The sequence below is a fragment of the Castor canadensis genome, chromosome 9, assembly GCF_047511655.1.
Source record: "Castor canadensis chromosome 9, mCasCan1.hap1v2, whole genome shotgun sequence".
NCBI lineage: Eukaryota > Metazoa > Chordata > Mammalia > Rodentia > Castoridae > Castor > Castor canadensis.
This window is the reverse complement of record NC_133394.1, coordinates 53,613,679-53,627,282: the sequence shown is the minus strand read 5'-3', so window position 1 is coordinate 53,627,282 and position 13,604 is coordinate 53,613,679. Positions and strand designations below refer to the sequence as shown.

At 40.2% G+C, this 13,604-nt stretch overlaps 1 protein-coding gene across 3 annotated transcripts in view; it reads right to left on the bottom strand.

Moving 5' to 3' along the window:
- Trpc3 (transient receptor potential cation channel subfamily C member 3) overlaps positions 1-13,604 on the bottom strand; it is a 168,925-nt gene that overhangs the window by 67,693 nt on the left and 87,628 nt on the right. For all 3 annotated transcript variants that reach the window (XM_074041642.1, XM_074041640.1, XM_074041641.1), the window contains exon 2: positions 2,931-3,702. In XM_074041642.1, coding sequence (XP_073897743.1) covers positions 2,931-3,698 — 768 coding nt within the window. In that variant the 5' untranslated portion in view covers positions 3,699-3,702. The remainder of the gene's footprint in view (positions 1-2,930; positions 3,703-13,604) is intronic.

Sequence of the window (13,604 nt, the reverse complement as noted above, 5' to 3'; positions counted from 1 at the left end):
TTATAGCTCTACTGTGACATGAATTGAAACTGCTTTTCTACTTTAAGGCAAGGAAAACTGAGGTACAGGGAAGGCACATGGCCTTGTTTTCTGTTTTGTTTTATTTTGTTACAAAACGAGTGCACCATGGACTCAGTCAGAATTAGGAAATTTCAGTTTGCACTTTGAAGTCATAATAAATGGCTGGCTTCCTGAGCACTGACATTTGGATGATTAGACGTGGCGCCCATCCTGTCCAATACTCTGAACCTCAGACACCATTTACACATCCAAGATACTTCTCTAATAACCTATCACTGGGCTATCCTCCATACGTTTATCTAAATCTATATCCTTGAATGTTTGACCTCTGTGAGTAACAACCTTTGTATATTTTCAGCACTGTGCCTACTGTGTTCCTCAAAGAACTTTGAAAACTGCAGTGGCTGAAAATCTATTCTGAAGCACCCATATGAAGGCAATTTCAGGGGTGAGATATTAGATATGACAGACCATTAATAAAATAGGTATATGTGTCTGAAAAGGAAAAAAATCACCTCTTTTTTCACTAGGGAGCACATTATCTATCTTTTCATTTCAAGGCTGGTACTTTGAGCTCCAAGTCCCTATGGAGAAAGAATATAGCAAACACCATGGAACAGGGCAAATTAGGTCACCTGCTTTCCTCAGAAATGAACTTCACTTCCCCTGCCCTTTCAGAGTGCAGAGTCTCTGGTCAGTGCTTGAAAGCACTATTTTCTCTGTCTGTCTAAAGCCCTGATGGATGGACCTGAGCATGGGATAAGAGGGCAAAGGGGTGAAAGAAGGGCAGATGAGAAAGGGTCAACAAGGACAGGAGAGAAGTGGGAAGAAAAGGCACATCCAGCTGGTGGCGGGGGGAAGACTCACAGTCTTTTCAGACTATAACTTCTGACAAACTGTCCTAAAATGAGCCCAGAGAGGGTTAAACTATTCAAATGCTTGCCATAGAATCCAAAGAGGGGACGGTGAGAGTTAGATGATTTCACATATCCTTAGCTTAATGGGCTGTCCCCTCCTTTTGTCTTCTATTTTTGCTTCTTATGATATTTTCCCACCTTGAAAGGTTTTCAGAGACAACTCTTCATATCAGAGTAAAGGAGAATCTAAGCATAACTAATATGGATTTAGCTAGCTTCAGGGGAAAACTATGAATAACAAATTCTCTTACCATGGCTTCATTGGGATGACTTCTCTGGGTAGAATTGCAAACATCGTCATCTTTAGTAAATTTTAAAACATAACATTAGAAAATGTTCCCTTTTATAGGATTTCTTTTGCAAAGTTTCAATATATACCAAGGAAAGGATGTGAAAATAAGGTCTGTGTGACATTTGAAATAACAGGCAAATAAATTTAGAATTGTTTTTATCACTGTCTCAAAAACAAAGAAGTGATTTTTAGAATTATTTTGCCCAAATACTTTTCTACTATCTATAACCAATTTGAAATTTTCAACTTGTTCTGTATGAGTTCTGTCTGCAAACATTTTTATGCTGAGTCCAAGGAAATATTTATTTTCAAATTCCACATAATAAATGCCTTTAAAGGGAGTAGATACAACGTGATACTTGTTTTCTTCATTGTATTCGCCAAAATTTTTTACAATAAAAACATGTAGCTTTTGCATCAGAAAATGTTTTAATGGATTAACAAGATTATTACATTAAGGCCAGCTCTCCACCAGGACATAATGAGTGTTGATGAATATGTAGGGAAGTTGGTGTGGATAGAAAGGGGAGAGAAGACCACTTTCCTACCATTTTATTGCAACCCCGGAGTTAAGTAGATTTTCCTTCACCTGACTTATATTACTTCTTTCATTTTAATAAAGCTCATTTAAATATGAAAAACTATATTCAGATGTGAAAGGCAGAATAGCTACTCTTTCTGGGACCTGACACTACAACATTAAACTAAAAAGATTAACTCAGCAACTGGAAAATAATTCCAGGATTTGGTGTCTGCAATTGTCTTCTTAGGTGGAAAATGGGAGGTGAGAACCTTCTGAGAAGAGCTGATGGGTTTTTACCAGAACTACAAAGTGTTCTTTTTGCTCTAGATTTAATAGCTAGAGACATTCAAATGCCCAGAAGGATGTAGCAATTGAGTAAGAAATAAAAATGGTCCTATCATAAACATATGACTTACTTTAATTAAATAAAATTGACTTGACTGGAAAAGAAAGATGTCTAGAAAAAATTTTACTCATTATAAAAACCCATTAAAGCAGAAGAAACAGCTCACTCATTTAAAAAAATCCATACCTTTCTGGGTTAACCTGACATCTATGGCTCACCACTCTGAATATACAGTTGGAGAATTCGAGGGGAGAGACATTTGCCACATTCATGAATTGATTTTAATAGCGTTGTATGTTGGTCTTTTGGCTCTTGATTCAAAAGGGATATACAGATGCTTGGGCCCACGAAGAGGCTTTCCAAGACTAACACTATTGCAGAGATGGAATAGGGAGTGGACCTGGTATTGCAGCACCTCTAGGGACAATGCACCCATTCAGGAGAACACAACAAACAAAACTAATACCACTTCTGTGTTGGGCACTGCCAAAAAAATAACTACAAACCAGGAGGAATAATTTGGAAAGGAGGTCACCCCAAATCCCTCCTTTTGACATGTTTTTCTTTACTACTTACCCAGACACAGAGTGGCACCACAAGTGTAGCTTTCTGAACCAGGATATACACATGACCAAAGTGAATTTATCGCAGCTCTCCTTGGGGCAGTAACGGGCCAACTTGTTGTGTGTGTGGTATCATCAGAGCGGCTCTGAAGGTGATTTAAAATCCACTGGGCAAAACTGATTCCAGAGCAAACTAGGGAAGGGGCCAAACACCGGGGAAGTGGGTGAGTGCTCAGAGCAGAGCCGCCTGATGGAGCGCAACGCTTACCTTGAACTCCTTCTCTATGTTGGCCAGTTTGGCCAGTTCGTTGCTGAGCTCCAGGGCGGTGAGCACCGGGTCCTCGCTGGACAAGGACAGGTAAGCAGGGCTGGCTAGCCCCTTGTAGGCGTTGATCCTGGAGCGGGAGTGGCTGAAGGAGTCGTGTCTCTGTTTCTCCGTGCAGTCCCCGCATTTGCAGAAATAGTCGTGCGGGCGCTCGATCCTGGCGCCCTTCAGCAGCAGCATGTGTACCACCTCGTACTTCTGGCAGTGCGCAGCCAGGATGATTGGGGTGATGTCAGGCGAGAAGCGCGTACCGTCCTCGTCGTAGGCGTAGAAGTCGTCGTCCTGCAGCTCCTGCTCGCAAGGGCTCAGGGTTAGGCGCTTGCTGGCCGCGAAGCCCGGGTGGTTGAGGATGGCCTCCACGATGCGCACGTAGCCCTTACTGATCGCCAGCAGCAGGGCGTCGCCGATGCGCGCCAGGTTCTCCTTTTTGAGCAGGAGCTCGGTCACCTCCAGGTGCTCATTGCCCACGGCCAGCTGCAGCGCGTTCTGGCCCATGTAGTCCACGCAGTTGACGTTGAGCGTCTTGGACTCCTCCAGCATCTTGCGCACCACGGGGATGTTGCCGTACTCGGCAGCGTCCAGGAAGCGCTCCTCCTCTGCTGTGAGGCTCATGCCCCGGTCATTGAACATGAAGGCCGGACCTCGGACGGCCTGTCGCCGGCCCTTCTCCCGCATCACCGTCATGCGCCTCAGGGACGGGCTTCCTTCCATGGAGCTGATCAGTAGAGACAAGAAAACAACTCAACTGGAGGGCATGTGGCTTTCTCCTGCCTATCACAGCACCCACTGAAGAGCCCCTGCAGGTGGATCAGACTGACCCCAGATTCACCATTGGGCTGCTGGACACGGAAGAATAGCTTTGGCTTTCCAAACAACAGCTCCTGTTCTCTAGAAAATGGCATTCAGAGGGAGTAATACTAAAATGATACCACACACCTATCCCTCCGTTGCGACCCTGGTAAGGAGGGTACCTTGCGGTAATAATGTGACTCCTGCTCTTAAAAATCGTGGAAATAGACGCAAATGGGTAGTGGACACCAAAGCAACAGGCTAGAAGCTAATGTTTTTCAAGAATTAGGACAGAACCCCCTCCTCAAGTCATTGGACATTTTTAACGACAGAGAGAAAGAGAGAGAGAGAGAGAGAGAGAGAGAGAGAGAGAGAGAGAGAGAGAGAGAGAGAGAAGCCGTATATTTAGGCCAAGTTATCAATCTTGGATGCGCTGAGTTTGAACTTTATTAGGGGGAACTTCTCCCCCTCCAAAAAATTTTAACAGAATCACTTTTTCAAACGACTCAGACAAGATTTAGCAAATATAAAATTCAAGCATCAATTTACTTGATTCAAAATCACTGTTTTTGTAATATGAATCGTTTAATTACCAATACTATATATTTAACGTTTGAAGGAAAAGAATATGGTTTTAAAAGCATTAGTGTGTTTTTTTGTGTGTCTGTTAATTGTATATCCAGAACAATGTGCACTAAAATCCTAACACCAACCACATCAGGTGAGATTTAACCGTATTGTAAGTCAAGTTCTTAACTGATGTGGGCAGTGATTTGAGTTCACATCTTAATCTTTATGATGTTGGGCAATAATTTCATTTCCTTGTGCTTCCTTACCCTATAAGGAAAAATGTAAATTTATCATGCTCTCCAGATTTTCCTCATAAGGTTATGAATATTTTTTAGAAAGTTTTTTTAAAAGAAATTCTGAGTCTCTGAACAACGATACAAAATAATCAATATAATTTTAACCTTGTGGTTATCTGTAATATCTCAATGAGTGATAATATTTCAGTGGCTATTGAAATACTATACAAATATTGTACAGCTCTGCATCTTTACTTTTATCCAGTTCCAAGATTCTTGTTGATTAAAATGTTCAAAATAACTTCCTTTAAAAAAAATCTGTGATTGTTTTTTCTGGTTTGAGTTGCATCAAATGGTACCTGATAAAGCTTTTTTCACATTACTGACTTTGAAGCAAATTTATTTCTGTATCATATATATATATATCTATCAAAAATACTTCCTACTATTGAGAAAATCATATTCAAAGCATCAGGGATGAAAATTCACCAAAGAGAACACTGGCTTCCTGGGGGCCTGGAGGCATACAACTCAATGAGGGCAGGCAGGAGGAATGAGGGTGGGTTGTCAGTTCCCACTCAGGCCTCAGCCCTGCTCCCTCCCCAACCAAGAGAGGAGCACAAAGGCTACCAGCAGAGGGTTTCTCAGATACATTAGACCAAGGCTAATGTGGCCAGGCAAACCTGGGTCTCAGATAGGAGGAAACTGAAGTTTGCACAGAGGCTTGTTTATTTATTCAAGGGCAGTGGATTCTGTGAGTGGTAGCCCATTCTAACTGTGCAATGGTGTCAGGTGATCAACTCTTAAAAGCATGTTCATTGATACATATAAATATAAACATACATGCACCTACATGTATTTAGCAACCTTTAGAAAGCAAAGCAAAAGGGCAGGGAATATAGATCACTGGCAGAGTGCTTGCCACAAAAGCAATTTGAGTTTTCAATTGACCTTATGAGGCTTTGGGGATCTGGACTGAGAAGCCACACGGGAAGGGGAGCTTTGACCAGATTCTTCTTACACCTTTCTGCACGTTTTGAATAGCTTTATCCATTGTTAGAAAATTAGTATTTAAAATAAAATTGCTTCTGAATATTTATATGTTTTAATCTCATAGTTGATAAACAACTTAAAATGTAAGTACTTTTGGCAACCATTAGAATATAATCTTTCTGTGGTCAAATAAATGCCATATGTTTGGCTGTTATTAGTGTGGTATGGAGGGCAGTGTGTAGAGTGGGGTATGTGGTAAGTGATGTGTTGGGGGGAAAAGGAAGGGTTCAAGGCTGGGTGAGTGTGTGCAGGTATAATGATGATACTTGAGAAATAACATTCATTGAAGAGTATAGAAGAGAATCGCAAAATCTATGACAAGAGTTTTAAAGAAGTTTTATAAATATTATTATAAGTGTGTTTTATTACTTAATATTCTACTCACTTCATTGTGTTATTTGTTTGCTTATTTATTTATTTTTGCAGTACTGGGGTTTGAACTCAGGGCCTATACTTTAAGCCATCCCACCAGCCCTTTTTTGTGATGGTTTTTTTTTTTTTTTGCGATGAGGTCTCTTGAACTAATTGTCCTGGCTGGCTTTGAACTGCAGTCCTCCTGATTTCTGCCTCCTGAGTAGCTAGGACTACAGGCGTGAGCCACTGGCTCCCAGCTCATTGTGTTATTATTATTATTGTTGTTTTTACTACTGAACTATAAGCTGGAACACTTCAAGTGGCTAGAATTTTCATGTGTATAAAATATTAACTTTTTGCTTCTACTGATAATATATTAACATTATCTGTGGTTAACAGAATATATCAATAACACAGAGTATATAGGTAGGGTGTATCTAGCTATGAAATTCCAGTCTGTACTCAAATGGGTTGTCTTCAGGAAAATAAAAGCTTATTAAAGTGTCACATCTTAATGAGAGAGCTTTTTTATTTCATGATAGTTACCACTTATAAAAAAAAATCCACCATTTCTCCCAAGAGAGAATTTGAGAATACTAGAGAGTGGTAGTTATGTGAACTTTTTCTTGCTATTTCTTAATATTTTTGATTTTTTAGGTAAAATTTTATTTTATATCCTCAAGGTATACAACATGGTAATATGGGATTTGTATAGGTAGCATAAAGGTTATTATAGTGAAGCAAATTAACACATCCATCATCTCATATAGTTACCCATTTTTTTTTTGATGAGAGCAGCTAAAATCTACTCATTCAGCATGAATCCCATATACAGTATAATTTTATTACCTAGAGTCCTATGTTGTACATTAAATTTCTTAGTATTTTAAAGTTTTTAAAAAATATTTATTCTTTCAGAGTCTCCGCTTCCACATTGTGCATTTGAACTGAAATGTCTGGTTTCAGTTACTACCTAACATAAATCACATGAATCATTTTCTGACTTAAGATTCTAATACTGAGTTAAGTGTGAAATCAAATTTCTCATTCAGAACAAATTTATACTGCTATACAAGAGCTGACTTAATGCTACTTATCTTCATGGTAAGTCCACAATAGGAAGTGTATTTTTTCCTTTTAACTTTCCTTATTGTAGTAAATAAACTTCATTAATCTGGACTGAGGCAAATGGTCTGAGGCAACATTCAAATCACTCATGATGCATAAATATGGCTCCAATATCAGCTGGTCTTGGCAATGCATCACTTGTAGCATGAGAAATAAGGAAGGAATGAGGATGAGTAGGAGAAGATGCTGAACTCTAGTAATGCCAATATTCAAATTTTTTTTCAGAAAATTTCCTACTTTCAGAACTTTATGTAATGGGTCCATTTCATGCAGCACTACAAGAGTACATTCTGTAGGGCCTTTTTTCTGATAAAACCATTGGAGTACTACTGACTTAAAGTTGTATGTTCTAAGGTCTGGAATGGCATCTGCCTAGCAAGCACAAGGCCCTGAGTTCAAGCTCCACTACTACCAAAAATAAATAAATAGACCATATGTTCTATAAGGGCCGTGGTAATTCTCTTTCACCAGGGCTTATATGGTTGACTAGTAATATCTGAGTGCTATGGACTGAATTGTGTCCCTCCAAAGTTCTTATGGTGAAGCCCTAACCCCTAATTTGACAGTACTTGGAGATGGGGCATTTGGGAGATTATTAGGCTTTAATGAGTTCATGAGGGAGGGCTCCTGTGATGGGATTAGTGCCCCTACAAGGAAAGACAGAGCTAGTTCTTCCCCATTCCCTTACATGAGAACACATGGAGAAAGCAGCTATCAGCAAACCAAGCAGAGAGCCCTCATCCGAATGTGACCCTGCTGGCACCCTGACCTCACACTTTCAGCCTCTAGAACCATGAGAAAATAAATTTCTGTTTTAAGATACACAGACTATAGTATTTTTTTAATGATAACTAGTAATGACTAAGACTCTGACATTTTAAGGCAAAATATTTTGTTTCATGTGCCTTGGAGTCTTAGTATTTGCACAGACACATAAGCAGATGAATATTTGGTGCATTCATTGTGAACCCCCTTCTCCCCTCCATTCAGAGGTAGAAATACAAGCAACACACCTCAGTTATCATAACTTTGCCATCAACTCATCTGACCTCTAACATTGCTTCCTTAAGTGTGCCCTGAGGACCACTGCCTTAAAATTCAGATTTCTGGATCTCATTCCAGATGAATCCCAGAATCTCCCAGGGATGGGGTCCTGGGACATATATACTTTAAACAAGCCTATGGCAATTTCTATGTATAATAAAATTTAGGAGACTTCAATATAAAAACAACAGAGCTATCCTAGGTAATGACTGCAGGTTATGATGCCTGTAAGCACTTGTCACACTGGCCCTGCCAAAAGAGAAGATGAAACTGTTGCAGGAGGACTCAGAGACTGAGAGGGACAAAGCTCTCGGGAAGCACGTTTATTAAGCAGGCTGTCAGCGACTCAGCGGACTCCTGTCCAAAGGCTGAGCCCTGGGAACAAAGGGGGCTTTTAATATACCATTTAGAGCAGGTTACAGAAATGGGGGGTACAGCTTGTCCCCCCATTGGCTGTTTGAACCTCTGGGGCAAGGTGACCCTCCTCTGGTCTCCAGGCAACATTCCCCAACTCTGGTGTTTTCTTTGTTTCACTGTAGCACTCATTAATCTTTTTCCCCTCCCTGCCTTCCTGCCACAAAATAACATATTTGAGTAGCACAGGCAAAGGATCCATAACCCTACATTTGGATCTCTATGCTTTGTCCTGTTTAAAATTTGATCTCCAGAAAACTCCTTATCATAGTAAATAAGCAACCCATAGAAATGCCTTCACCAGTGACTATATAATGTCATGCTCTTGCTTTCCTCAAGGAACAATAATTTTAAAAGATTACTGTATCTTCTCAGAATCTGCAATTAGATAGTTAAAGAGACTGTATATTATGGCATTCATTGTGCCTTTTAAGGATTCAAGTTCTAAAGTCAACCTAGAATTGTGTATGAAGAAGCCTCTCTCCCCAGATGAGTTTTTGTTCTTTATCCTGTACTCCATGGAAATTAAGTCTACTTTAAGTTATTTAATTTTTCCTTAAAAAACAGTGTTAACAAGTGACAACTCATCTGTGCCACTATTGCATGCATTCTGATAGAAGTGGGGTGTAATATTTATCATTACCCACAGGGTATATCCCAGTGCCCTATAGAGAATAGGTACCCAGAAACTATGTGTTCAATTGAGTTCCCTGTCTTCTCATGACCCACAAGTATAACTATCTATACCTGGGTCACTCTAAAATACCCGAAATAGTAAACCAGCTGCCCCTCCTAACATTTATGTTAGGGTGTAGAAATTTCAAGGATGTTTGTGACTCACTGTCTTTGCCCCAACATTCTCAAAATTCTGAAGCTTTCCCTTGGGAATGTTCCTTATACTAGATGCATCCTGCCCATTCTCAGTGCCTACACCATCCTCCAGGTCTTTTTCAAATCACTGATGGATTATTACAACAGCTTTCCTGCAGAGATGGCATGAGTAAAGGCAAGTGAACTTTACTGAGTATCTGATATGTATGTATGTATGTTTAATTCTCACATCAATGCTATAACTCAGGTATTATTTTCTCTCCTTCACAAATAAGAAAGCTGAGTTCAGAGGAAACTGACAAAGGTCGCACTGATAGTAAAATGCAGAACTGGGTTTCAACCTGGAATCTGCCTCCTATTCATTCCAATATTTCCTGCAGTTTCTGCTTCTTTTCTTTTTACTCTACAAACACCCCCAGCAGCTTGTTCTTTTCAAACCCTACTTCTCATTAAAAAAAATATAAGCTGTCTGCCAATGCATCTTTCGACAAGTCTTGGCTCCTCTGACTGACTTTCAGGGATGTTCATAGCCCATTCTTCACTGTTCTATAAACATATTATTCCATGTCATCTGGTGCTATCAAGGGTATTCCTGCATGATCAAGGATATTTTGTAAGAAATGTGTCAAGGTACTCTTCTCTTTTGTCTTTCCAAATATAAGATCTTTGCTTTGTTGACTCAGGACATCTTTGGCTTGGAGGTAGAGGGGAGGTGGGTACAGTACAGAGTTGGGTAGGTGTGTTTAGCAGGAAATTGATGAGAAATGGATGAGATAAATTTTAGAGAAAGAACACAAAGAAAAAGATCAAGAAGACATTCTGACTTTTGCAAGAAAAATCAGATTTTTGCCAGCAGAATTTTGGAAAAGAAATAGTGTCTCATGGAAGAATTTGCTCTATTCCTTTATTTCTGTAATTCATTCTGAAAGAAACTGAACACAGGTTCTCTTCATGCAACAGGACAGTTCTCCCACTTCCCACAGCAAAGCCATGATGCTTACTGTCCTGAGAGAAGAAGGAGGTAATAGAAGGGAAGCTCTAAGGCCTGGAAGTCCTGAGGGCATGGACTTCTTGCAAGGATAATATTTGGAACTCTGGGATAGACCAGTCTGGTGTGGGCTAAGAGCTTTCTGGAAGCACCTTAGCTCTCATCATTGTGATGAGAGCAGGGAGGGCATCAAAGCTGGGACAGAGCACTGGTATTGCAAACTGATGCAAGAAGTTGTAGGTCCTGGGAGCCCAGCTGTAATGCCAGGGAGCACATCGGAGTTTCTAACAAAGGCAAGTTACTTCTGCTGACTTGCAACACCCAAGTAGTCAAGGAACACGGCCTAGAGACCAGAATAAACAGAGAACACCAACTTTTTTTTCCTCGCCAGGGACACATTAGTCCCCTCCCCCAATGTTTACAGAAGAGTAGAGAAAGGCATGGCTTCCTGGGAGCCTGAGCAATTTTATTCAATGGAGAGAGTATTTCTTAAAAAGAACATTTGCACAGTAGCATCAAACTAAGATGAATAAGATTGGCCTCCCATTGACTTTCTAGAGTGTGCTCACTGATGGGGTACTGGCAGACTCCAGAGACTCTAATGTCTTTTGAGACTTAGGGGGCAGAATCAACAAGCAGCAGTCCCTTTTGCACTGGTTCAAGACACAGACAGAAGCAGCACTATTTGACCAAGTTCCTGTGGTAATGCAGGACATGGCTTCGTCCTTGTTAACTCATCTAACTGCTTAATTGCTTAATTAACTTAATTGCTTGATTTATGGATTGCTTAATTTGATGCTAAATCAGTGTTTGTGTAATAAGCAAGTAAGACAAAAATTTAACAACTAACTTAAACAAGAGATTGGACTTGTTAACTTTTTCCTCTCTTAGTCAGCTGGTGAGAAGCTCAGGAGAAAGATTTTGTTATAGGCAGGTGACCCGAACTGCATGTCGCTGCTCATCTAAGTTGTGAGTGACCATGTTACACCTATTTCTAGGATGTTTCTCTTCTTGGTTCCATCCTTTCATCAGTTCATATCCTTCTTACTGCCTGTAGTCCAGTTCACATTATACCTCTGTAAACAGAGGGTTAAATTTCAAGGGATAAGCCTAGACTGACCAGAAAGATCTACTCATTCTGAAAGATGAAGCCTTTGGATCCTTTCTGTAACCATTCCTAACCACATGAACCAGAGCTTTTCTAACATTGCCAGTCTCTTGTAACATTGCTAGTTTTTCTATAAATAAAGATAATTTCATTTCATCTCCTTGATTATTCTCTGACATTCTTGCCCTCAGGTTTGACTGCGGGTAAATGATTCATGACTATCTTGTTATATAACTTCTTATGTCACCTCTGCAGTGCCTAACACAGGGCAGCCCATGTTCAAAAATGCAGGTTAATTAATACTAATCCTGCAAATAAAGATTTCACTATTATGCTAAGTAACTTCCTAAAGGTTTCTGAGGGGTGGAGAATTAGATCGGAACTCAGACATCTTCTCCCACACTCTCTCTACTTTACCATGTCATCCCCAGGGAATTAGGAAATTCAATAGCAGGTTGAAAGCAAAATATTATTATTATTAAGTATGTGCTGAGCTTATGTGTTGGAACATTTTGATTCTACAAAGAACTGTTTCTAAAACAGCTCTTTGGATTGAATCCCAAAGTCTTTAGCACTCAGTAACAAATGAACATTATTAAAGAAGTCACCCCAAGTTCTTCATGAAATGAGGTAAAGAATTGATCAACTAATCAATCCATGTAGCAAACAAAAAATACTACCGCCAATGTGAGTCAATGCAATGACAGTAACACAATTTTTTGACTGATCAGTCACCACTCTGAAGAAAGGACTGTGCCAACTGGCCAGGATCTCGTCCAACATGTTGTGAAGGGCAAGAAAGCAGAAGGAGCCCCAGAAGTCCAGGAATGAAAAAGAATTAGAGAGCAGCCACTATGTTAGCTGTGGTATTGGAGATGGTGGTAGTTGGAAATAGTAATTAGAGGACAAAGCAGCAGGCATTGGGAAAGAACAAGAAAGAAAGCAATGAAAGATCAAAAAATAGAAAACCACTTGGTCTCCCTGGCAAGTAGGCACCTGCCAGTCAGTGTAGCTGCCTCTAGAGACATCGGACATCTGCACAGTATGCCTCTGTGTGTGTGACTGGAAGGAGGAGAGGGAATCTGACAGGCAGCCAGCTGATGTCATTAAAAAAACCACATTTTGAAAACCTCCTAATTGATGAATTTGTAGAGGGGAGGAAGTGGAGTGGAGGGCAACTCTGAACTTTAGTGGTGCCTGAGTGCACCAGGGTGCAAGGCTGAAGGAGGGTAGCTGTCAATTCAACTGTCTAGTGTGGAGGGTCCTTGACTACACATAATCCTAAGACCTGCTGCCGAGCCTGCGTCTATCTACACATCTACAGCTTCCAGTATACTGTGACCAAAAAAAATCAAATCATCAAGAGAAGATATTCCATTTAAGAATGAGGAAAGCTCAGCTTTCATTTCTACAGATGCCCAAGCCACGAAAAATTAAAATGTAGATTCCAGTATTTATAAGCCTCAAGAGACACCTGGGTCTCCACAGTAATGAATTCCCTGAGAATTTCTGTTGGTCTGCATTGTATTCAGAATTCTTAATGTATAATAAACCTCTGAGATGTTCATTTTGGTATTTTCACTAATCACTGTGAGGGACAAGAAGCTGTTGTATGTTGAAGATGGGCAGCTCGGGTCTACTATCTGCTTCACTTTCCCTTCATCCTTCTTATGAAAGCATGAACACTTCTTTGCCAGACTCAGCAGCTAAAAGCAGAAAAATATTGAGCAGAGTGTTGTAAAAGCCCATCAGGGGCAGAAGTGAGGACTCCCAGTCATTGCCTGAAATACCTTTTGGTAATACTTAAATGCATGTGGCCAAAAATGTATTCAAGCAAAAGTCTTTTTGGAGCTTGGATATTTATGTTTCCAAGAACTGCATTTTGTGTCTAATGTCATTAAACCAACTATCGTATTTCTTCATATTTGTCCATTTTCATGTCTGCCTTCTTGGAAATAATGTCCTTAGGAGCAAAGATTCCCTTTCTGTATCCCTACATACCCAGGTTTTAGTACATGGCTGAGAGTATCTATTGGAGGAGGAATGCACAGATCCACTATATTAGTCCTCCAGGCTGAAGACCTAAGGAAGAGACAGTATCC